The 23,773-nt window shown below is 35.2% G+C and overlaps 1 protein-coding gene across 4 annotated transcripts in view; it reads left to right on the top strand.

The window, feature by feature from the left end:
- The window catches only part of CARNMT1 (carnosine N-methyltransferase 1), a 57,385-nt gene that overhangs the window by 22,516 nt on the left and 11,096 nt on the right, over positions 1 to 23,773 (top strand). For all 4 annotated transcript variants that reach the window (XM_068553334.1, XM_068553332.1, XM_068553331.1 and 1 more), the window contains exons 2-6: positions 1,100 to 1,295; positions 2,139 to 2,302; positions 17,571 to 17,711; positions 18,661 to 18,839; positions 20,863 to 20,976. In XM_068553334.1, the coding sequence (XP_068409435.1) occupies positions 1,107 to 1,295; positions 2,139 to 2,302; positions 17,571 to 17,711; positions 18,661 to 18,839; positions 20,863 to 20,976 (787 nt within the window). In that variant the 5' untranslated portion in view covers positions 1,100 to 1,106. The remainder of the gene's footprint in view (positions 1 to 1,099; positions 1,296 to 2,138; positions 2,303 to 17,570; positions 17,712 to 18,660; positions 18,840 to 20,862; positions 20,977 to 23,773) is intronic.

Raw genomic sequence — 23,773 nt, forward strand, 5'->3', positions numbered from 1 at the left:
CTTGCTTTTGTCAACAAATATTTTGTTTCTGAGTTTTATCCATATTATTGTGTGTAGCTGGATTTATTAACTGTATTCTGTGTATAACTATACTGCATTTTCTTCGTTCAGTCTACTGGTGATAGACTTTTTGGGTTGTTTCCAGATTTTTTGCTTGTTATTTCTTACAGTGCTGTGATGAGACTTATTCATGTGTCATGTGCCCATTTGCAAGAGTTTCTTGAGTATGTGTCTAGGTGTATGATTGCTTGGTTATAGGGAGTCTGCATATTAAGCTTTACTAGGTAATGCTAAATTTTCTGAAGTGGTTGTACTAATTTATGCACCCACCATCAATCAGTATATAAATATTCTAAATCTTCCGCACTTTTACCAATATTTCATATAGTCAGGCTTTAAAATTTTGCCCATCTGATTGATGTAAAATGACATTTCATTTTGAGTATAATATTTAAGTTTTAAAAATGATGTTCTTTTTACGTTTTATTTTTTTAAAAAGTCCTCAAAGTGACCTTTAGAGTTATCTGGAAACTTCTGGAATACAAAGTGTGAATATCGTCATGTAAAAAGCTATAGAATTTCAGTTTTTCATTTGTTTACTACTTTTGTAGTATATAAGATCTTTTACGGTATTAAAAAAAATTCAACTTGGTTGGCTCTTAATAATTTCAAAACACATTTTGTATATATTCTAACTTCAGAGCAGCATTCTGCTACTGGATGGAGAAATCTAAAATTTCTAAAATCTAAATTTCTAAAATCAAAGCTGTTTTGCTGAAAATTTTAATTTTGGAAATTGAAATCATAAAAATAAACATGTTGTGCATTAATCCTCTTTACGTTTCCTTTTTTTCTCCCTTCTAATTGGTGCAGGTGTTTTAACTATTTGTCTTTTGTTTGGTTGCTTAGAGAGTTTGTAATAACATGAAAATATACAAAACTTTGTAAATCGATATCCTTTAAGAAACCAAAAGATTGAAAATGGCTGGACAGTATCCAACATTATAAGGAAATAATTGTACAGGAAGGCAAACTTAAAATAAGATTGGCCTCTGGTGAGAATTCTTTGCCAATTTAAAAAACACCTTTTATGTTTTAGCACCAGTATGCATGAGCGAGTGCACCGAACAGAAAGACAATTTCGATCACTCCCAGCTAATCAGCAGAAACTACTTCCGCAGTTTCTTCTTCACTTGGACAAGATCCGGAAATGCGTTGATCATAATCAAGAAATACTACTCACCATTGTGAATGATTGCATACATATGTTTGAAAATAAAGAATATGGAGAAGATGTATGTGCAAGTTTGTTCTATTTGTTTTTATTTTAGAGTTTGACTTCTATATTTTGAGATCTTTATCTTCCTGGATTTCATTTTTATGAAATGAAAGAGTCATTGGCTCTACTTAGAGAATGTTTTCACTTGTATGTTCAGTCATTTTATTAGGCTTAATAGAACAGTATGCCAGAAACTGGATTTGTTCACTGATTTTTTTCCCCTAAAAGTACTAAGATAATTGTGGGCATTTTGATACACTTTTCACGTAGTGTTCCGCCTATTGTGGCATATGGAGTTAGTGACTTACATTTCTATCAACAACCTTACTAGCTGTGTGAAATTAATTTCCCTTGCTAAACATTATCTTCAGAATCTTGCATCTATTGATATTCATCTTTTACTCTAAAAGATTATTTTCACTTATAAATCTCAAGGGACTGGAAGTAATAGAAACTGAAGTCCTGTTTTTGTATCCACAGGATAGATACAGTTGGGCCACTCCAGTGTGAGCCTCTCCATGCTGCTCCATCAATGACCTGGAGGGACTTTCTTTCCTCTCTTAGACCGAGAGAATGTTTGGTCTCCATAGCGGCTCAGTTCTGGTCCTCTCCTGAGTAAAGACTGCTTAATTATATGGTGGTTTCATGATTAATGGACCATACTGTATTGAGGGTAGAAGTGAGATCACCAAACTCTTTTCATTTAGAATCTCAAGCTGCGCTTGAACCCTGGTCGAGTTGAAAGGCTAGTGACTTACCCTCTAAACCATCTATAAAGCCCCTTAGTAGCATGTTTATTTAATCATATTCAAGATTGATTACTTTCTGAGAAACTAATTGATTTCTGTTTTTTAAACAGGAGAATGGAAAGATTATGCCAGCATCTACATTTGACATGGATAAGTTAAAATCCACATTGAAACAGTTTGTGAGAGACTGGAGTGAAACTGGGAAAGCAGAAAGGGATGCCTGCTACCAGCCAATCATTAAAGAAATTTTAAAAAATTTTCCAAAAGAGAGATGGTAAATAGTATCTTGTTTTTAACCAGTTTCTTTAAGATATGTAAGCACTGAGTTTCTCTAAGAGACATTGCACAGTGTTGATTCATTTTTACAAGTTGCTGTGTGCCTGTATTTTTTCATGTGTGGGTGTATGCTGTTATATTTGTTCTTGGGTACTTTGTGTGAGATTGCAGTTAGTGTTTTGAATGATTATTGCTCTAGCACTATGGGAAATTACTCTATCTAGAAATTACATAATGAGAAGATTAGATTGAATGTTCATTATCAACGACGTCTTTTTGTTATAATTAGCTTTATAGCAGAGCAAAAAGCTGCAAACTACTTTAATTTTCCTCATTATGGCATATTTGTAAACAAGTGAGGGATCTATAGCTCAGAGAAGAGATTCTTAACTTTTTTATGCCATGAAAACCTTGAGCAGTCTGAAGCTCATAATTTTCTTTTTCAGAATAACATTTATAAGTGAATAAAATAACATACATAGGATTACAAAGAAACCAGTTATTTTGGAATATACTTAATGAAAATACTTAAAAAGCAAATGTTATGTAACCTGCTTTTTATCATGTATCACATTAAATAAAAGTCTAGCAGGAAGTGTTAATGTACTTTGAAAATAACTGAACGGTATATGCTATTTTGAGAATCTCAGCAGCTAATGTGAAGTGAAAATATATATGATTTCTATTGGTGATACAGTTACAGGTACTCCTAAAACTACTATTGTTTGTTGTCTACATTCATAATTGACCAAAAAATAATCAGTTAAAGGTTAATGAAATGAAAATGTAATTTTTTTCCACTCCCTTATAGGTACAGTGAATTCTGTCCATAGACCTCTTTGGTCCATGGATCCCAGGTTAGGAACCTGACTTACAGGTTATATATTTAAAGAGAACCACTGGATGGAGTTCAGTCTATTGTTTAAAAGGATCATTATAGAGAGAGAGGCTCCTTTTCCTCATCTTCTTCCCCTCCTCATTGATTGACATCTTTAAGTTTGGATGTATCCATCCAGAAATTTCCATACATATGTGTGTGTCCCTTCTCTCCCTCTCTTTTTTGAAAACTTTTTATTTTGAAATAACTTCAAAATTACAGATAAATTGTATGAATTGTACAAAGAGCTCCCATATATTTTTTTTTACCTAAATTCACCAATTCTTAGCATTGTACATTTGCTTCTTTATTTCCTTTCCTACTTCCCTTCCTTCCTCCTTCCCCCCTTTATGTGTTTGTCTACAGCCATACATATACACGATTATTATTTAAACTATTTGAGAGATCAGTTTCCATATATCATGCTTTTTTACTGCTTAATACTTGAGTTTTTTTCTTAAGAACAGTGATAGTCTCTTACATAAGCATACAGTGCAGTTACCAGATTGAGGAAATTTAAACTTGATTACTGCTTTGTAATCAATGGTCTATATTTAAGTTTCATAAATTATCCTAATAATGTCCTTTATGACACTTATTTTTCTGTACAGTCTAGGATCTAATCCAGGATATTGTGTTATGTTTAATTCTAATGTCTTTAATCTGGAACAGTTCCTAGGCCTTTTTTTGACTTTCATGACATTAACATTTTTGAAGAATACAAGTAAGTTATTTTTTATAGACTCTTCCTCAGTTTGACATTGTCTGATGTTTCTTCATGATTAGATCTAGATTATATGTCCTCTCTCAAAATAATAGATAATTGATGTTGTATCCTTTTCAGGATATCACCTTCAGAGACATGCGAAGTCTGTTAGCCCATCATTGATGATTCTAATCAAGATGTTATTTGGCTTTCCCACTGTTTAGTTACTGTTTCTCTTCTTTTTTTTAAAAAAATTAATTAATTAATTAATTTCACCGTGTTGGGTCTTCGTTGCTGAGCGCGGGCTTTCTCTAGTTGCGGCGAGCGGGGGCTACTCTTCATTGTGGTGCGTGGGCTTCTCATTGCGGTGGCTTCTCTTGTTGCAGAGCACGGGCTCTAGGCGCACGGGCTTTAGTAGTTGTGGCTCGCGGGCTCTAGAGCGCAGGCTCAGTAGTTGTGGCTCATTGGCTTAGTTGCTCCTCGGCATGTGGGATCTTCCCGGACCAGGGCTCGAACTCGTGTCCCCTGCATTGGCAGGCGATTCTCAACCACTGAGCCACCAGGGAAGTCCACTGTTTCTCTTCTTGCAACCAATAAGAAATTTCTGAGGAGGCACTTTGACACCATGCAATTAATATCCTGCTCCTTCTCAAACCTTCTGCCTCCTAGAATTGTCATCCATTGAATCTTACATGAACTAACCTCTGCTATGATGGTTGTGGAATGGTGATTTTCTAACTCTACAATTATCAGTCAGCATTCTGCTCTAACTATCTATTACAGGAAAGACTCATGGTTCCTATTTTATTCAATAGGTTATAGTCCATTACCATTTTTTTTTTAATTTTCTTTTTCAAATTTCCTCAGGTTTGGCCAGCAGGAGTTCAGTCAGTTGGTGCCTATGTCCTTTTGGCATGGCATGCCTCCGTCATTTTTTTGAGCACTTCCTTACTTTCTGACATAAGATATTTCAGTACCATCTTGTATCTTCACTACCTCAGTCCTGAAATTGAGTGTTTTTCCAAGGACCTGGTTCCTTTTAATGTGGAATGGTGGGTCGAAACCAAGATCTGGCACTAGGCATGTTCACTGTTCCTAAGATGTCGTTGCTTATGAGCCTTTCAGTGGACAGAACACACACACAAACCAAACACAAGAAATAATGAGTTCATACTGATATCTTCAATTCTATTCCATCCCCATTGGGTTCCTCCCTTGGCTTCCCCCATTCTTTTTTTTTTTTAAATAAATAAGCAACTATTTTTTTTTAATTAATTAATTAATTTATTTATTATTTTTGGCTGTGTTGGGTCTTCGTTTCTGTGCGAGGGCTTTCTCCAGCTGCGGCAAGTGGGGGCCACTCTTCATCGCGGTTCGCGGGCCTCTGACTATCGCGGCCTCTCTTGTTGCAGAGCACAGGCTCCAGACACGCAGGCTCGGTAGTTGTGGCTCACGGGCCTAGTAGCTCCACAGCATGTGGGATCCTCCCAGACCAGGGCTCGAACCCGTGTCCCCTGCATTGGCAGGCAGATTCTCAACCACTGCGCCACCAGGGAAGCCCTCCCCCATTCTTTAAGTCTGTCTGTCTTTTTCCACAGTGAAAACCCTGGCTTCTGACAACATCAGTATATTTGTTCATTCACTCAGTCCTACAATACACACAAAATGTTTCAGAATTGCTACCTCCATACTGTAGGAAAAGCAAAACTACCCCAAAAGTTCAGGATTTGCTAGCAATTAATTATTTTTCCCCCTAAATTAAGGGTTTTTAATAAAAATATTCTTCACAGTTTATTCAAATTAGCTCCCCTTCAGCCTTTGCAATCTCACTGTGGTTATATTTTTTATGTGAAATTCAGTATACTTAGGTTTATTTGTTTCTGTTTTCTTTCAGTTTTAGGGTTGCATGTCCCTGCCCCCTACCCCATTCTTGTTGATTTTTTATTTTTTTTGATTTGTGGACTAATCATCTCAACAAAACTATACAAAAAAGTGATATTCAGAAAAAATGTCATTCCTTCCCTTGTTTTTTCGATACTCCATCTCACCCCCACTCTGCCATGTAGGTTATCAATATTATTGATTTCTCATGTATCCTTCTTGTGTTTTTCTGTTTTTTTTTAATGGAAGTAAGCAGATAAGTATTTTTTTCTTTTTAAGTACCCCCTTTTTCATACACAAAATGGAGCATACTATATATTTTATTTTGCTCTTTCCTTTTTCCACTTAATCCTCGATTAGCTCTGTATCAGTTCATGGAAATCTTACTCAATCTTTTTTTTTTTTAAACAGTTTCAGAATACTTCAACCAGTCTCTTATATTTGGTTATTTAAGTAAAGTAGCTGGCAGTATCTTGCAATTATAATGCTACAGTTAATAACCTTGTGCATGTATATTTTTATATTGTTGGAGATGTACCTTTAGTGTAAATTCTTAGATGTGGGATTGCTGCATCTGAAAGGTAAATGTATATTGGTTGCTGTGCAACAAAATACCATAAATTTAACTGCTTAAAACAACACATATTTGTTGTTTCATAGTTTCTGTGGCTCAGAAGTCTGGGCATGGCTTCACTGAGTTCTCTGTATAGGATCTTATAAGGCTGTAATCAAGATGTCTGCTGGGCTGTGTTCTCATCTAGAGGCTTGACTATAGAAGCATTGACTTCCAAGCTCACTCAGGTTGTTGGCAGAATTTGTTTCATTGTGGTTGTAGGCCCTGGCTCTAGTTGACTGAGGGCTAGAAGCCTACCTCAGCTCCTGGAGGCCTCTCACAGTCCCTTGTCTTGTGGGCTTTCACAAATAGCTACTTAACTTCATCAAGCCAGCAAGGAAAGTCTCTAGAGCCAGCAGGCTCTGTTACATTATGGAAGACTCAGTGGAGTCTTTTCTAATGTAACACAGTCACAGGAGTGACATCTGTTGGTTAGAAGCAAGTCATAGGCCCGGGGCACACTCAAAGGAAGGAATTATAAAAAGGCGTGAACACCAGGAGGTGGGGACCACTTTAGAGTCTGTCTGCCACAATTATTGCCACATATCACTATAAGGGTTGTATTGTTTTGCCTTCTACCAGCAATATATGAACGTGCCTGTTTACTCACAGCCTTGCCAAATATATTGTATTATTAAGCTTTTGAACTTTTGCCAATCTAATAGATGGGAAATTGTATCTTGGCTTAGTTTTATTTATTTATTTATTTTTAATTAATTAATTTAATTTATTTATTTTTGGCTGCGTTGGGTCTTTGTTGCGAGCAGGTTTTCTCTAGTTGTGGTGAGCAGGGGCCACTCTTCCTTGCGGTGTGCAGGCCTCTCATTGCAGTGGCTTCTCTTGTTGCAGAGCACAGGTTCTAGGTGTGCGGGCTCAGTAGTTGTGGCATGGGGGCTTCAGTAGTTGTGGCTCTTGGGCTCTAGAGCACAGGCTCAGTAGTTGTGGCGCACAGGCTTAGTTGCTCCGCGGCGTTTGGGATCTTCCCGGACCAGGGCTCAAACCCGTGTCCCCTGCATTGGCAGGCGGATTCTTAACCACTGCACCACCAGGGAAGCCCCAAAAGTAACCATGTTAAAGGAAGCAATTCAGTGGCATTAAGTACATTAACAGTATTGTGCATCCATCATCTCTGTATACTTCTAAAACATTTTCATCAACCCAGAATAAATCCCATACCCATTAAACAGTTACTCCCCATTCTCTTCACCCCATTCCCCACCTTTGTCAGCAGTGTGACTAGATGTGGTTTTCTTTGTGTTTCTCCCACTTGAGGTTGGCTTTGCTTTTGGGGGGTTGAGTAGATATATATCACCGAATCAATAATTCTTTGCTCTTATCTCTTCACATATTTCTCCTACCTTTTTCTCTATTTCTTTCTCTTACGGGATGCCAGTTACATATATATTAAACTGTTTGCTATTGTCTCTCAGGTTTCAGGTGGCTCTTTTTCTACACTGCCCCCCCCCTTAACTCGTTTTATATTTTAGTTTGGATAATTTCTATTGACTTTACTTGAACTTCACTGATTCTTTATTATGCCAGTCTGTTGATACGCCCATTGAAAGACTTTAAAAAATCTGTTTTATTTAGTGAGCCTTTAACATGTAATGGATGCTGTTCACCTTGTTTGAATACTTTTATGTTTGTGTGCCATGTAGATTGTCTTTAGCTGAATAAGTATGAAAATCACCCAGTGGATTTCTGCTTGTGACCAGTAGTTTTTTGGCATGCTGTGCTGTAATTATGTTCTGAACACACAGTTGAAGGGATAATAGATTCGTTGTATACTTTTGATTTTTTTTTTAATCACTTAAAGCTTTCATAACTTTTATTCCATTGTTGATGAAGTCATGACACTACTGATGTTCAATTCCATAAATATTTCTTCAGTCAAGTGTATAGTATTCTGGGTGTGAGACCCAGAAATAGCTCAGTAAGCAAGTAACTTTGGACGCCCCACAATTGAATTTATCATTATTTCAGCCATGTTGTCAGACTTAAAAAAGAAAAAAAAAGACGACTGCTTATTTCTGCATGTCCAGATATCTAATGCACAAGATTCAGATGTAGAATCGGTAATAATTCACTGCCTTTTTGTGTGTGCTCTGCAGATACGATTTAGAAAGAAGTTTTTTAGTGACATGTTTTTTCTAGAAAGAAGTGTATTCTTAGGCTTCAAAGCTAGGCAGATTTCAAATAATTCAACTACACATACTTCAGATTTCAGATTTCAAATGCTTGACATATATATTACTCACTTGACAAGCTTTTAATTTACATTTTTATTGTCCATAGGCTTTGTTAATGCATTTTTATACTTTATTATGTCTGGATTGAAGATGATTTGTCATAGATAAGATTGTGTGATAAGATTTGACTCTTTTTCTTTTTTTTTGCATGTGTTAATCCATTGTTAGATATATGATTTGCAAATATTTTCTCCCATTCTGTAGGCTGTTTTTACTTTCTTGATAGTGTCTTTTGATGTACAAAATTTTATAATTTGAAGTCCAGTGTATCAATTTTTTTCTTTTGTTACCTGTGCTTTTCATACCATATCCATTAAATCATTGCCAAATCCAGTGTCATGAAGATTTTCCCCAATATTCTCTTCTAAGAGTTTTATAATTTTAATTCTTAAGCTTATGTCTTTGGTCCATTTTGAGTTAATTTTTGCATATGGTATCAGGTGAGGGTCTGACTTCATTCTTTTACATGTGAATATCCAGTTTTCCCAGCACCATTTGTTAAAAAGACTGTCTTTTTCCCCCATTGAATTGTCTTGGCACTGTCCTTGAAAATCAGTTGACCATATGTGACGGTTTATTTCTGGACTCTCTATTCTATTGCATTGGTGTATGTGTCTGCCCTTTGCCAGTACCATACTATTTAAATTTCTGTAGCTTTGCAAGTTTTAAAGTCAGGAAGTGTGATTCGTACATTTTATTCTTTTTCAAGATTGTTTTGGCTGTTTGGGGCTCCTTGCAATTCCATATGAATTTCAGAGTCAGTTTTTCCATTTCTGTGAAAGAGGCTATTGGAATATTGTTAGGGAGTGTGTTGAATAGGTAGATTGTTTTTGGTGTTTTGATATCTTAATAATGTTAAATCTTCCTATCCATGAATACAGGATGTCTTTCCATTTATTTAGGTGTTCTTTAATATCTTTAAGCTTTGTTTTTTAGTTTTCAGTGTACAAGTTTTCAATGTAACACCTCCTTGTTTAGATTTATTCCTAAGTTTTAAATGCTTTTAGATGTTATTGTAAATGGAATTGTTTTCTTAATTTCCTTTTCTGATTGTTCATTGCTGATGTATAGAAACAACTAATTTTTTTATGTTTACCTTGTACTCTGCAACTTTGCTTGTTTATTAGCTCTAGTAGCTTTCTTCTGGATTCTTTGGGTTTTTCTACATATAGGAGCATCTCATCTGTGAATGTAGTTTTCACCTCTTCCTTTCCCATTTAAATAGCTCTGGAAGTACGTAACAATACATAGCAGTGGTAAAAGGGGGCATCCATATCTAGTATTCTGGTCTCAGAGGGAAAGATTTCAGTCTTTCACCATTGAGTAGGATGTTAGCTCTGGGTTTCTCATAAATACCCTTTTTTATATTGAGGAATTTTCCCTGTATTCCTATCGTCCTGAGAGTTTTTGTCATGCAAGAGTGTTGCCTTTTGTCAAATACCTTTTCTGTGTCAGATGAAATGATGATTTTTTTTTCCTTTGTTCTATTAATTTTCTTCTCTTCTTAAAGCCTACCTTTGTTTACTTTAATAAATGTTACAAGTTTTTTTGTTAATTTTTATCTACAACTATTAGAATTATAATCTAGTCTCATTATTTCCTTATTTTTCATACTTTTTATAAATATATGTTTTCAGTTTTAGGAACTTTTATAAATATTGCTGCTTCCAAAAATATATTCTTAAAGTTCCTAGTTGGTGCACTCTCTCAATGTATATACTATTTATAAAATGACGGATAATATAGTTTGATAGCTTTTTTAAACATAAAATGCAGGTATTTCTCAAAATTCAAAATATCTTTGTTTCTGAAAAGTAGGTTGTGAGATAAGACTTTTTACTGTTGGAATATACAAAAGTTTGGGTATTTTTGGAAGGCCGAATGTCAAATGCTTAAGTCAGCATAATTTCTAGCACTTTAAACATGATTTCGTTCATACTCAGTGATCACTGAATCATGTATATTACCATGGTATCCAGTCAGCATAACAATGTTAGCTGTACTAAAAAGGCATGTCACTGTTAAAGGTACTTACTGAACTAGCACAAGTATTATTTTACTATTATTTATCTGTTATTGTTATTATTATTATTTTAAAATTTATTTATGTATTTTTCGCTGCATTGGGTCTTAGTTGTAGCATGTGGGATCTTTCATTCTGGCACACAGGCTCAGTAGTTGTGGCGTGTGGTCTCTCTAGTTGTGGTGCGTGGGCACAGTAGTTGCGGTGCGTGGGCTTAGTTGCCTCGCGGCATGTGGGATCTTAGTTCCCCAACCAGGGATCAAACCCGCATCCCTTGCATTGGAAGGACCACCAGGGAAGTCCCTGTTATTGTTGTTGTTGTTGTTATTATTATTATTATTATTATTATTATTATTATTATTACTGTTGAAAGATACAATGTAGACTGGTGAGAAAAGGGTGAATTAACTCTCAATGTTTCTAAAATTAACTCTTTATGTTTCTTTAAAATAAGTAAATAATTGAAAAAAATTGTTGAATAGGTAAAACATTTACAGGGTTCAAAATTTAAAGGTTTCAAAGGATATAAAGTTTCCTACCCAGCTACCCATTTCCCTTCCCTGAAAGTAGTCAATGTTATAAAAGTGGACAGAGATATATGAACTTTAAATGAAGTGCACCAAAATATCAAACTTTTTTTTTTGTCCTTCTGGTACCCAATGGAAAATTTACATGTTTCTTCCTATGTCATTTGTTTTGCTTGTTAAACTTAGATTGGTTTCCTTATAATAGATAAGATGAGCTATTTAAAAAAAACGTAAAAAATAAACCTAATAAAATACAGCAAAATCTTTATCCATATTAAAGTTTTAACTTTGCCATAAAGTAAACTCCGAGTCCTGGAAAAGGGACATAATTATAGCCCTTCAGAATCCAGGTTGACTAGGTAAATCCTGGTTAAGTTTGGGTCTCAGATAAATTTTTAGGATTCTGTTTGTGCCACAGCAAGCACGTGAGAATTTTATATTTTTACACTCAGGCTGAATTTGACTTATATTTATGTCAGCTAGCCTTTGGATTGTATTCTTTTCTTTTTGAAATTTCAATAAAGGCCTTTTCTAACTGAGCTGTCTGCAAAAAACAATATACCTAAATATGCATAAATTAACTGTACTTGTGATCATTAAAATACTTTTTCCTATGAAAGCATATTTTTCTTATCAGTTTGTCCAATTTGTTCCTGTTTAGAATTTTTAAGTGTCTGAGTTTACAAGTACAAGCAGCTTTGAACCACAGGTTAACATCTATATTGGGGTCTATTTTTAAATTAAGGAAATGCTGTTTTAATTGTGCTGAATGCCAGACACTTCAGTAGTTATTAGCTCAAGAATTTAGTGCTATAAATTTTATAGTTGCTAAGGAGAGATTCTTAGGTACGAGTTCTGTTTGAAATGGGAAATCACAACCATGTAGAATCATATTCTCTTATGAATCCTGAAAATTTCTGGGCTGTACTTTTTAGAGCTTAATTTTATTAACCCATTCTATTTTAGAAGAATTTGAAGTGATATTTTGTTTGTGGGTGGTAAATCTATTATACCTTTGCATTTCAGTATATGTCTAACACTTCAAGAAGACAATGATATACTATTGACTATATGGAATATATTTTTTCTTTTATATAGTTGAGCATTAGGAAAAAATATGCTGAGCTTTAAAGAAGCATTTTTTTAAAATTAATTAATTTATTTATGGCTGTGTTGGGTCTTCGTTTCTGTGCGAGGGCTTTCTCTAGTTGTGGCAAGTGGGGGCCACTCTTCATCGCGGTGCGCGGGCCTCTCACTGTCGTGGCCTCTCTTGTGCGGAGCACAGGCTCCAGACGCGCAGGCTCAGTAATTGTGGCTCACGGGCCTAGTTGCTCCGCGGCATGTGCGATCCTTCCAGACCAGGGCTTGAACCCGTGTCCCCTGCATTGGCAGGCAGATTCTCAACCACTGCGCCACCAGGGAAGCCCTAAAGAAGCATTTTTCACTTAGATTGAAATAAAGAATGTAAGTTATAATTTATAAAAGGATTTTTTAGAAAATCATATTGTTTAATCTATCAGAGATAGTAACTGTTAAGATTTACACATTTTAAAAGGATTATTTTTAGCTGTAAGAAACCATTTTAAAAGAGCAAATGGAGATTGCCAAATAATGCCAAAGTAGTTTAGAGACTGAAAATAGTCTCTTTTTTCTATCCAGAAAGTCCTCTTAGACCAAAGACAGATATATATTTCAGATTTCTTTCAAATCAAGATCTCAAGCACCTACATTCCAGGATTTCACGTGCTTACAAATCTAGAGTAATAACTCAGTGGAAAAACAATTCAAGACTATAACCTAGTAGAAAAATTGTGTAAATAGTAAACAGAAAAAGAAATACAGGATGCTTAATCTCATACAAAAATGCAAATGTAAAAACCACAGTAAGATGCCATTTTCATCCATTATATTGTAAAGATTTAAAAGTTATATAACTTACTGAAGGTGTGAGGAAACATATGTTGCTGATGGAAGAATAAATTAGTAAAATTTTATGGAGGGCAACTTGGTAATTTTAACAAAATTCAAATGCATATCTTTTGATCCTTGCAGTTCAGTTTTGGGAAAGCTATCCACAGAGGTACATGAGGGAAACTATTTATGCCAAGGATATTAGTTTTAATGTTATAACAACAAGAGATTGGAAACAATCTAGTTGTGCTTAATTAGCAAATTTTGATACGTTATTATACAGTATTACAATGGACTACTTATTCAGTCATAAAACAGATTAAGAAAGCTCTGTGCACTGATTGGGAAAGAAGCTCAAGATACATTAGATCAGGATTAGTAAACTTTTTCTTAAAGGGCCAGCTAGAAAATATTTTAGATTTTGAAGGCAATGTGGTCTCTGGGGACTGACTATTTAGCTCTCTTGTCATGGGAATGCAACCATAGACAATACATAAATGACTGGACATGGCTGTGTTCTAATAAAACCTTATTTGCAAATACAGGTGATTGGCTAGTGGGTCATAGTTGCTGACCCCCGTATTAAATGAAAGAAGCGAAATGATGAACTAGGTATATAAACTATAACAGAGATATGAATGAAGTATTGAAAGCATTGAGAAGTGAGTTAAAGCTTTGCCTGGGATATTTGGGAAAAGAAAGACTTTATAGATACGGTGATAATTTAAACTCAGTTTCTATAGGAGCTCTAAAGATTAAGGTGAGAAAGTGTTTTCTGAAATTGATGAGAAATTATCTTGCTGATATATGGAGTTCTTTACTGGGAGTAGATAAGTAAGTTGGGACCATATTTTTGAACGGGCTAGACACTAATTCTGATTTCTAACCCATTTTCTAGTTTGAATAAAAAGTGTTTCAACATCCAACTCTATTAAACCTTGACATTTTGCCATAGTTGCTTCAGATCTCTTTTTTCTGTATTTTTAAAAAGAAACATTACAGATACATTTGAAACTGCCCTGCAAACCATACAGAGCACATTCTTCTCTCTTTCCAGAGATAACAACTAATATAAATTTGTTATTCTAATCTTACCTTCCTACATTAACTACTTGTCTATATACCTGTACATAAAAAACACATTGTGTTCTGTGTGTTTTAAAAGATCATATAATGGTTTGTGGTGTCATTTCACAATTGTTTTTTTGCTCAGAATTGTGTTTTTATGATTTCTCTGTATGGACCAGCACTGTTCAACAGAAATACAATGCAAATTGCCTGTGTTACTTTAAATTTTCTTGTAGTCACATAAGAAGTGTAAATGGAAACAGGTGAAGTGAATAATATACTTTAATAACCCAGTATATCTAAAATATATTAACATATAATCAGTATACAAGATTATTAATGAGATATTTTACATTCCTTTTTTATACTAAGTCTTTGAAATCTGGTATTTATTTTATACTTGAAACACATCTCAATTAGAACTAACCACATTTTAAGTATTTAGTAGCCACAAATGAGTTGTGGCTTTTATCATGTGAATTGCTGTGATTCAAATAGAACCCAGCACTTTTGATGCTTGAAAGTTGTGCATACGCCTATCACCAGGGGTCAGCTAAGTGTCACTCTGCTGACTCACTGAGAAAAAGAATTTTGTGTGTTGGAATTTGCTGATTTGCAGCTGCTATGCAAAAATCATTCCGTGTACAATAAAGGAAACTTCTTTCAAGAACAGCATTTCCTGCTGGTAAAATAGTTGGAGCACAAAGGTTGGTGCAAACATGATCCACGGCCTCTTCAGACACACAGGGGCTCTCTGTCGTCTTCATTCTTGCTTGTCTGGAAAACCATTGAAACTTTCCCACTATTATCAGAGGTGTTACATTTGTAGTGAATATACTGCTTCTCCATAGTTGGGCCTTAATAACTACATAAACTTGTTTGCTTGCCAATTTTTTGCTGAGAATCTCAAGCAGGCAACATTTGATTACTGAAGCACATATTAATCATATGGCTCTATTTCCGGTTTTCTAAGTTTAAGGTCAGTTCACTATTAAGGTCTATACTTAGATTTATATGTCTCTTATTCTCCACAGAGTAGAAATGCCCTTGACTTTATAAGAACTCATACTAGAAAATGCCTTTTAGAGTGCCTTAGTTTTATACACATTGTGTTTAGAGAGACTTTCTTGTATGCTATTAATATCCCTTATATGAAGACCCAATTGGGGGAAAAAAAAAATCTAGCTAAGAACAAAGATTTGGGGAAAAATTCTCCCATTCAGTGCTTGATTCTTGATCATTTTTTCAGTTCTTAGAGAATTTGTTTTAATGTGTCTCCTTTAATATTCCCACTAAAATCCTTTTTTTTTTCTGTAATACAAATAATTGATAGATCTATAGTAATCTCTACTAACTCTTAAGGTAAGGCTTGATGTATTCTGTATTCCGTGGCTTTATGACAACCTTTTAATAGTGGTTTTATATAGAAACTTTCTGCCACAAGGTAGGGATAAAGAGTTCTATAGGCCTGATCAGTTTGGAAGTATTTGGTAATAGCTATCATAAAGTTAACTTTCTTTAAGTGAACAAAATAAATATTAGTACAGTTATTAACACAACTTTCCCTTAAGTTTGGCATGATTTCTAATTTCTGCATGGTAATCTTTTACTCGGATTATGAGCCGTTCAGAAATTGATTATTAGTGATTGTTTTTATAAAGATTTAAATACTCTATGAATTTACTTCCAGATCCTTTTACTTTCTGTTGCATTACCTTTATTTTTTTAAAAAAATCTAAGCTGAAAACAGCCACTTGTAAAAAGAACACGTTTTTGATTGGGCAAATGGGAACTGGGAAAAGAAAAGAGGTAGTAGTTCTGGAGAGTAAGTGTTTTGGTGGGTCTCGTGGGGAGTAGAAAATGACAGTGGCCGGTCCTTTATACAAGGGCTAGCATAGAGTCCTACAGCTAGGAGTTTTTCAGATTCTAGTATTAAAAATATATATGTTCATGTTAGATAACTGATATAGGTAGGCCTGAACAGAATGAGAGGATGTACCCATTCTCTTTATTAAAAATTAGTGTTCGTACATACAAACATATTGCATATAATCTGGAATGAAAAGGAAACATTCTATTTTATTTTAGTGAAAACTATTATAAGGCACCTTGGCATTAGTTTGCCCATGTCAAGTATTAAAGAATATCTTACTAATCATAATAAGCCTATTTGTCAGAAATCATTTTTAACAAATTTCAGTTTATGCCTTATTGTATATATAAAATTCAGCAGTAAAACAGACTAAATAGACTTTGTTGAGATTTTTATACAAATACATGTTCCATATATAGACATTTAAGATTGAAGGACCCTGGGCAAATTCCCTTGTTACTGTATTTGTAGACTGAATTTTCAGAAGCCCCATAGTTCTATTTGTTTCTTTTCATTTCAAAGTGGGAAATGCTAAAGGTTATCATACGGGCTACTACTAAAAAGTCCTATTGCCATTTGGAGCACATCAAACTTAAAGCCCATACAGTTTAAAGATAAAAAAGAATTGTTCATGGGAGTAGACTTGGAAATTGGAATTGACTTATGAGCTAAATTTGGGGAATACAGACAATAATGAAATTCCTTTTTAATTGACACAATGACAGCTGATTATACACATTTTTCTCTGGTTTTCCACAAGAACACATTTTAGTTTCCATAGGCTTATGTTGATTTGCCAGAAGTACTGAGAAAAATCTTTGCTTTGCTAAGGCTTTTCAGTGGTCTGAAAATAGAATGACAGATGTTACAGTAAAGGAAATTTGTGATGGTAGAGTGATGCATAAGTGGAGAACAGTTTGATTGTGAACCTCTGGTTTGGTGTGATATGTTTGCCATCATATATGCTCAATTAGAAGGCAGTTCCCCATTTTCCCCATGAGAATATCCCAGCTCCAGATTCTTTTGCCAATTGAAATATATAAGATTTTAAGGAGAGACCTGACACATTAAAATCTGCTTGTACTTAATTTGGTTACATAAACCATTGTATTACATATAGAATTCAGAAATAAAGTTATATCTTGTTTTACTGTCTCATATGCTAAAATAATTTTGTTCAGTCTCTTTGTATGTATAGGGATCCTTTTGGAATAATTTGTCTTCCCAAGATAGGTGATAGCTACTAGGAATATGAGTGTCTTCATAAGTCTTGGATATAAGGCGACTCCTTTTTCTTCTTAAAAATAATACTTTGGGGATAAAACCCTAAAACAACAACTGAACATTTGATAATTCTTTATATCCTTATTTCTCACTGATATTTAGAAGTATTTCTCAAATTTAGGAAGTCAGAGTCTTGAGTGAGCTTATTCTTACTAAATATCTTAAGTTTTTAGTTGTTAATATGGATTTTGTCTTTTTTTTTTTTTTCCCCTTTTCTTTGAGGGGTTGGACATAATTGCCTTATTTCATTTCAGGGATCCTTCTAAAGTAAATATTCTGGTACCTGGTGCTGGACTAGGAAGACTGGCCTGGGAAATAGCTATGCTAGGTTATGCTTGTCAAGGAAATGAATGGAGTTTTTTTATGCTCTTTTCTTCCAACTTTGTACTCAACAGGTATTTAATTTACTTTTTGCTGGAAATAGTAATTTCTCAGAATCAGATTGACTTACCTATTTTTGCAGAATTCTGAATTTGAAGATAAGTACATAGTGTTTAATTATGGTATATATCATAAATGTTTCTTATTAAAATTAAATTGCTTATACAATTACTACTTTAATTAGTTGCCTAGTTAACAGAATGTTGAACGGGATGGGTAAGTGATGTTTTAAAAAGTGATTGGGTACTCCATGAAACTGAAATGATTTCTCTGCAGAATTTTGGGCTAAGTATTGTCCTGGAAGGAGTATTTTCTTATTGTTCCTTAAACTTATTCACCCCTTTGTTTCTTTAGTGGAGTAAGATTATAATGTAGCAGTCATAATTTTTTTCTTAGTCAAATTCTTATAAATGGCTCACATATCTGAGTTGGAAAGATCTCGCAGAACTTCTGTGGCCTCATTTAGAAAGTAGTGGAAAAGAGTTTTTAAAGCCAGAAGAGGTGTGTTAGAGAAAAAGTAAATAGCTGCCTTGTTTAAATAATGTTTTGTCTTGGTAGCAGTGTGAGTTAGGGGATAGTGAGAAGGTAAAAAGGAGAGTGTTGTACAAAATAATTAAAATAATTAGGTAACAAACAAAACCCATACCTTTTTTGAAAAAATACTTAGACTTTTTTACTTGAGCTTGAGTTTCAGCGATATATTTTTAAAAATTTGAATGAAAATAGCACATTTATATATCTGAATTTACCTTAATTTTGTTTCTGTGTTTTAATCCGTGATTGGTTACTCATCTACATGCGTATGTGGATTTTCAGATTACAGGGTGGAGTGTAGTGGTAACCCTTTTAAGTATTAATTATATAAGTAAATCTTCAATCAAACAGATTATATTTTAGTGTTTAAAGTAGATTTCCCTGGTAAAATATTTAGTTAACACTGAATTTTATGCTCATATTTTGCAGATGTTCTGAAATTAATAAATATAAGCTTTATCCCTGGATTCATCAGTTTAGCAATAACCGGAGGTCAGCTGATCAGATTCGACCCATCTTTTTCCCTGATGTTGACCCCCACAGTCTTCCTCCCGGTTCTAACTTTTCTATGACAGCAGGAGATTTTCAGGAGATATACTCAGAATGCAGTAAGTCCAAAGATCACATGCTTTATTCTAAATTTAGTGAGCTGATTTTATACCAAGCCAAAGTTGTGGTCATTCATTTTGATGAAAAATATAAGGTATACTTCAACGACAATTTAGAATATTTTCAAAGTTATGTATAAGGCAGTGATGGGAAATATAAAGAAATATGAGATCCCACAATTAAGAAATTTAGGATCTGTTGGGTCTATTAATATAAGACAACATGTAAACAAAGGTTGAGTAATGAATACAATAAAGATGGAAGTAGGTTAGTGTGAGAAGTGAGCTCTTTGTGGAGAGGCTGTGACTTGAAGAATAGGGAGGAATGGCATTCAGAGGTACAAAGATATGAATGAGTAAGGTAATTGGGGATGGTAGAATAGCCTTACTGGAAGGAAAAAGGACATTTGGGGATTTAATGGGAGATACAGCTAGAGAAGTAGGTTGGTTCCAGATTGTGGATGACCTTTATAATCAGGCTATGAAGTTTGGACTTCAGCCTGGCAAAATGTTGAAGAAATTTGAGCTAGGCATTAGAGAAAGGGTGATGATAATGGGGAAAGAGGAGAGAGGGATTGGCAATAAAAGGAAGAAGAAAAATAGAAGGCTGAGAGGTCAGCAAGTTCATTCATTTAACAGGTATTTGTTGAGTGCTAAGTAGCAGGCATTGCAAAGAGAGCAGGGAGCAAAACAAAGCCCCTGTGCACAGGGAACCCATATTCTAGTTCGGAGAGATAGGCGATAACAAATTAATATTGTGAGGAAGAAAAAATAAGGCAGGGTAAAGGGGATAATGAGTGACTGGGGAGAGACTGCTGGTTTATATAGAATTCCCAGGGAAGGTCTTTCTAAAAGGGGAACTTAAAAAGAAAGATTGAGCAGAGAACCTCAAAGGAATGAAGAAGCAAGCCATTCAGATATGTGGGGGAAAGTGTTGCAGAGGGAATGGCAAAGGAAAGAAGATTAGGGGGTGGGAAGGACGCTTGTTCTGCTCAAGAAGAGTAAGAGGGTCAGTTTGGCTGGGGTGTGATAAGCAGTGGGCAAATGATGGGAGATCAGGTTGGAGTGGGTTTGGTGAGGCTGACTCATAGGCCACAGCGAAGACTTTGAATTGTGCTCTGAGAGAAATGGGAGGCCTTGGAGAGATTAGAGCAGGAGAAGAACAAGATAGTAAAGTTTTTGTTTATTTTTCCCTGAACGCTGACCTTGGGAAAACCTGCACTCTGAAGGTAGGAGAGAGATAGAAGGTGTTAGGTGCTGGGGGTAAGTTAGGGAGCAGGGTCTCAAAATAGGAGTGAAATAATGGAAAACATTGCTTTGTCAAGTAAAAGTGACTTTCTTCTGGAGCAGGTTTGAAAGGGGAGATGGTGAAGGTAATCCGCAGTTGGATCAAGTGCCTTATTTGTACAGACAGCCACCTTCAATGCAGTCTCTTCTGTCTCTGTGCCAGGCCACAGCCTCCAAAAGGCAAACAGAGCTCTCTGCTGGGTTCCCACCCACTGCTGCTGACTGCCCCCATCCCCCTTTTCAACTGGCAGTTCTCCCAAGTACTGGTGGATGCTTATGTATTTTGATGCCATTCATTTCTCAGTTGGCAGCAAATGCATGCAGTCTTTTTGAAACCTTCCGGAATTGGTAGCTAACACTGGTTTAAATCACAACTTAAAATTCAAATATTATTTCATCTTAACTGATTTTAAATGAAGGCTAGAAGTTGAAAAGATTATAAACAAAACTCTTATAAATATTATTTGGTAAGGATATAGTGATATAGGTTATCAAAAATGATTTCCAAATTGATTACCTTATCAAATTAGTAATAAAAGCTTTTATGAATTACAAAGTATCTCATAAATGATTATTTGATAGCCTTGATTATAGTAGTTGATTGGAAGAGTTTAGCTTCTATACCCCTGCAGTTAAATATTCATAGTCTGTAAAGAGGTAACTGGTACCTTTATAGAATTCATTAAAAGAAAGGCAAAATATTATAACATGTAGTAATTTGATTTTCCTTGAATAGGTACCTGGGACTGTATTGCTACCTGTTTCTTCATAGACACAGCTCACAATGTAATTGATTATATTGACACAATATGGAAAATACTCAAACCAGGTGGAATTTGGATAAATCTAGGTAAGTTCCTCAGTATTTATTAGAATTTACACATTAATCTGACTACTTAGAGCTGTTCTGCATTTGGTAACTTCCCAGTACTAAATGTTCACGGAAGTTGTAATTATGTCATACATGTTTTAAAACCTCTGCAGTTTCCTCTAGACTGCATTCTAGTTAGTGGTACAGCTCCTCCAATCATAGTTAGTTCCTCCAAAAGCAGTAGAACCCCCAAAATGTGTATATTCATACTAGGTCAGTCTCACAGCAGTCATAATTTCAAAGAGGTACTAACTATTAACTTGATTATAATCGTTCCCTCATCTTCCCCACCCTCCATTCCATGGAGACAGCGCTTCCTTTAAGAAGGCAGTGTTCTTTTTTTATTTCTGTAATGAAACGTTTGAGGCAAAGCACTTAATCTCTCCCATGGAAACCTCCTCCCCAGTACATATACATACTAGGAAAAGAGTAGGTATGATAACTTATGTTACTACCTTGAGTTTAAGAAAGGGTAGAAATATAATTTAATTTATGCAAAAAACTTTTTACTGCATCCTATTGCCACGTGCTAGAAATCAAATAATGAGTATGACATGGTCCTTCCCATCCAGAGTCTAAGGGAAATTGCCAATTTTATCCTCTTCCTTTAAAATAAAGGGAGAATAATGATAATCAAGGTAAATATACTTGTCTTTTTTAGTAGGATATATAATCCATACTAAGAAAGACTTTATATTACGTAAAAGTCAGATAAACATTGTTTGAGTCCTTGGTGTCTTCAGTATTGGTGTAGTTTTGTTGGTGGGTTCTGTTACGTGCTCTCTTTAATGATTTGACTTTACCAGAGAATTAGCCAGTAGGACTAAGCCTACAGGTAGTAGTAGGTCTTTTCCAGACTTCTCTTTAGAAGTCCATAGGAAAGATGAGAGCAGCTGTAAACTGTAGCCGTGATATGAAGCAAATATCTCTAACCTTGGATCTTTCTTAAAAGAAAAGTATTCTTTTTCCTGAGGAATGATTGAAAGATAACATTACCTACTGGGTATTTGCTCCCTGTGGGTTAGGCATTATGTTAGCCACTTAAAAATACCTTGTTTAGTCTCAAAACAACCCTGTGTTGAAATGGGATTATTGCTATTTTATAATTGAAGAAACTGAATCTTGGGTTAAGTAACTAGCAGAAAGGTTGTGGAGCTTATATATGGCAGAGACAGGCTGACAGCCCCCATCCAACCCCTTGAATGCCTAATCAGCTACCTCTGCAGGCTTGTGCTGGGTCAGTCTATAACTTAGCATTATTCTGACTGTGCAGTCATTTGGGGGTTGGGGGTTTGTCCTGTACACTGTAGGATGATTGACAGCATCCCTGGCTTGTACCTACTAGATTCTAGTAGTAGTTCCCCAGTTGTGACAGCCAAAAATGCAAAACTACCCTTGATCAAAAACCATTGCTCTAGCCTTGTGCTAATGCCTTAGTCCAGGCCCTCATCATTGCTTGCTTGGATTAATGCAGTAGTTTTCTTAAGAGTATCCCTGCTTTCAAGTTATCTTCAACCCTCTACACCTCTTTCAGTTCTCCATTTACCACCAGAGTGATCTTCCCAACGTGCAAATCTATCCCTGTCAGACTCCCTGCATAAAAGTCTAACTTTGTTGGTAACCTAAACTCTTCTGGATGTATAGTGCCCTTTGTGATCTTTCTTCTGTCTTGTGTCTCAGCTTCATTTTTTTTTTTTTTTTTACTGCCCCTGCCCTGACCTCAAGTGCTAGTCCTCTCGCCTAGAAAGCGCTTTCTTTTTCTTCTCTGTTTTCATTTGGCTCTGCCCTATGTGCTCTTTAACACTCAGCTCAGGAGATCCTTTCATATTGGGTTAAATATCCTGTATTTCTCTTTTATATTCTCACAGAATCTGTCAGTAGCATTTAACACATTGTGGTATAGTCATCTTTTTGTTTCCCCTACTAGTCTTTAAGCTTGATGAGGGCAGGAATCTAATGCCTCTTCCTCACTTGGAGTGAATATTTAGCAACTGTTATGTGTATGAATGGATGTATTGTTTCAGAATTTGAAATCAGGATCAAAGTAATGTTAAGATGCCACAGAAGTTTGCTGCCAAGGGACTTAATAAAATGGCATTTATATTGGTAAATTCATAAAATTCCTATGGTTTTGGCTTCAGCCATGTGGACTTGGAAAATTAGTTTTATCTGTAAACTGAGAGTGTGTCCCCAGCCCCTCGGGGACAGTTTCACCCTAATCATGCTTACATAGACCAGAATGTCAACATATTCATATGTAATGAGAGAGGTAACTGCTAGCCATTCTGGAATACTAAAAAGTTACATTGGAAGTTAAATTGTAATGAAAAATTTGGGACATTATATGAGATTAGAGTTGGGAATATTATTAATTTATAAAATGCTTTAAGGGGTATTTAAGGTATTCACTTTAATGTTTCCTAGGTTCGGGAAAACTAGTGAGCTTTTCAAGAGAACGCTTATGCATATGTCCTTTGGGAAAGGCTCTGATCTGGCAAAATGCAGAAGAATGCCTGTGCATCCTGTGCAACTGTTTTTTAGTTTTTCATGGTGATCAGTACCTCTTAAATGCATTTATATGGAATTTATTTTTTAAAGTGGGGGTGTAGTTGTGAGTGTCTGTGCTCATGCACTGATACATTTATAGTTGGATAGTAGAGGGCAGGCAATTAGCAAATTGAACCTAACTTCATCTGGAAGAATAAACAGGTTAAAAAGTACCAAAGGAGGTCTTTGTAAAGCGTAATGAGAAATGGAGGTTATCAGATTTGAAATC

This window comes from Eschrichtius robustus, chromosome 10, assembly GCF_028021215.1.
Source record: "Eschrichtius robustus isolate mEscRob2 chromosome 10, mEscRob2.pri, whole genome shotgun sequence".
Taxonomy (NCBI): Eukaryota; Metazoa; Chordata; class Mammalia; order Artiodactyla; family Eschrichtiidae; genus Eschrichtius; species Eschrichtius robustus.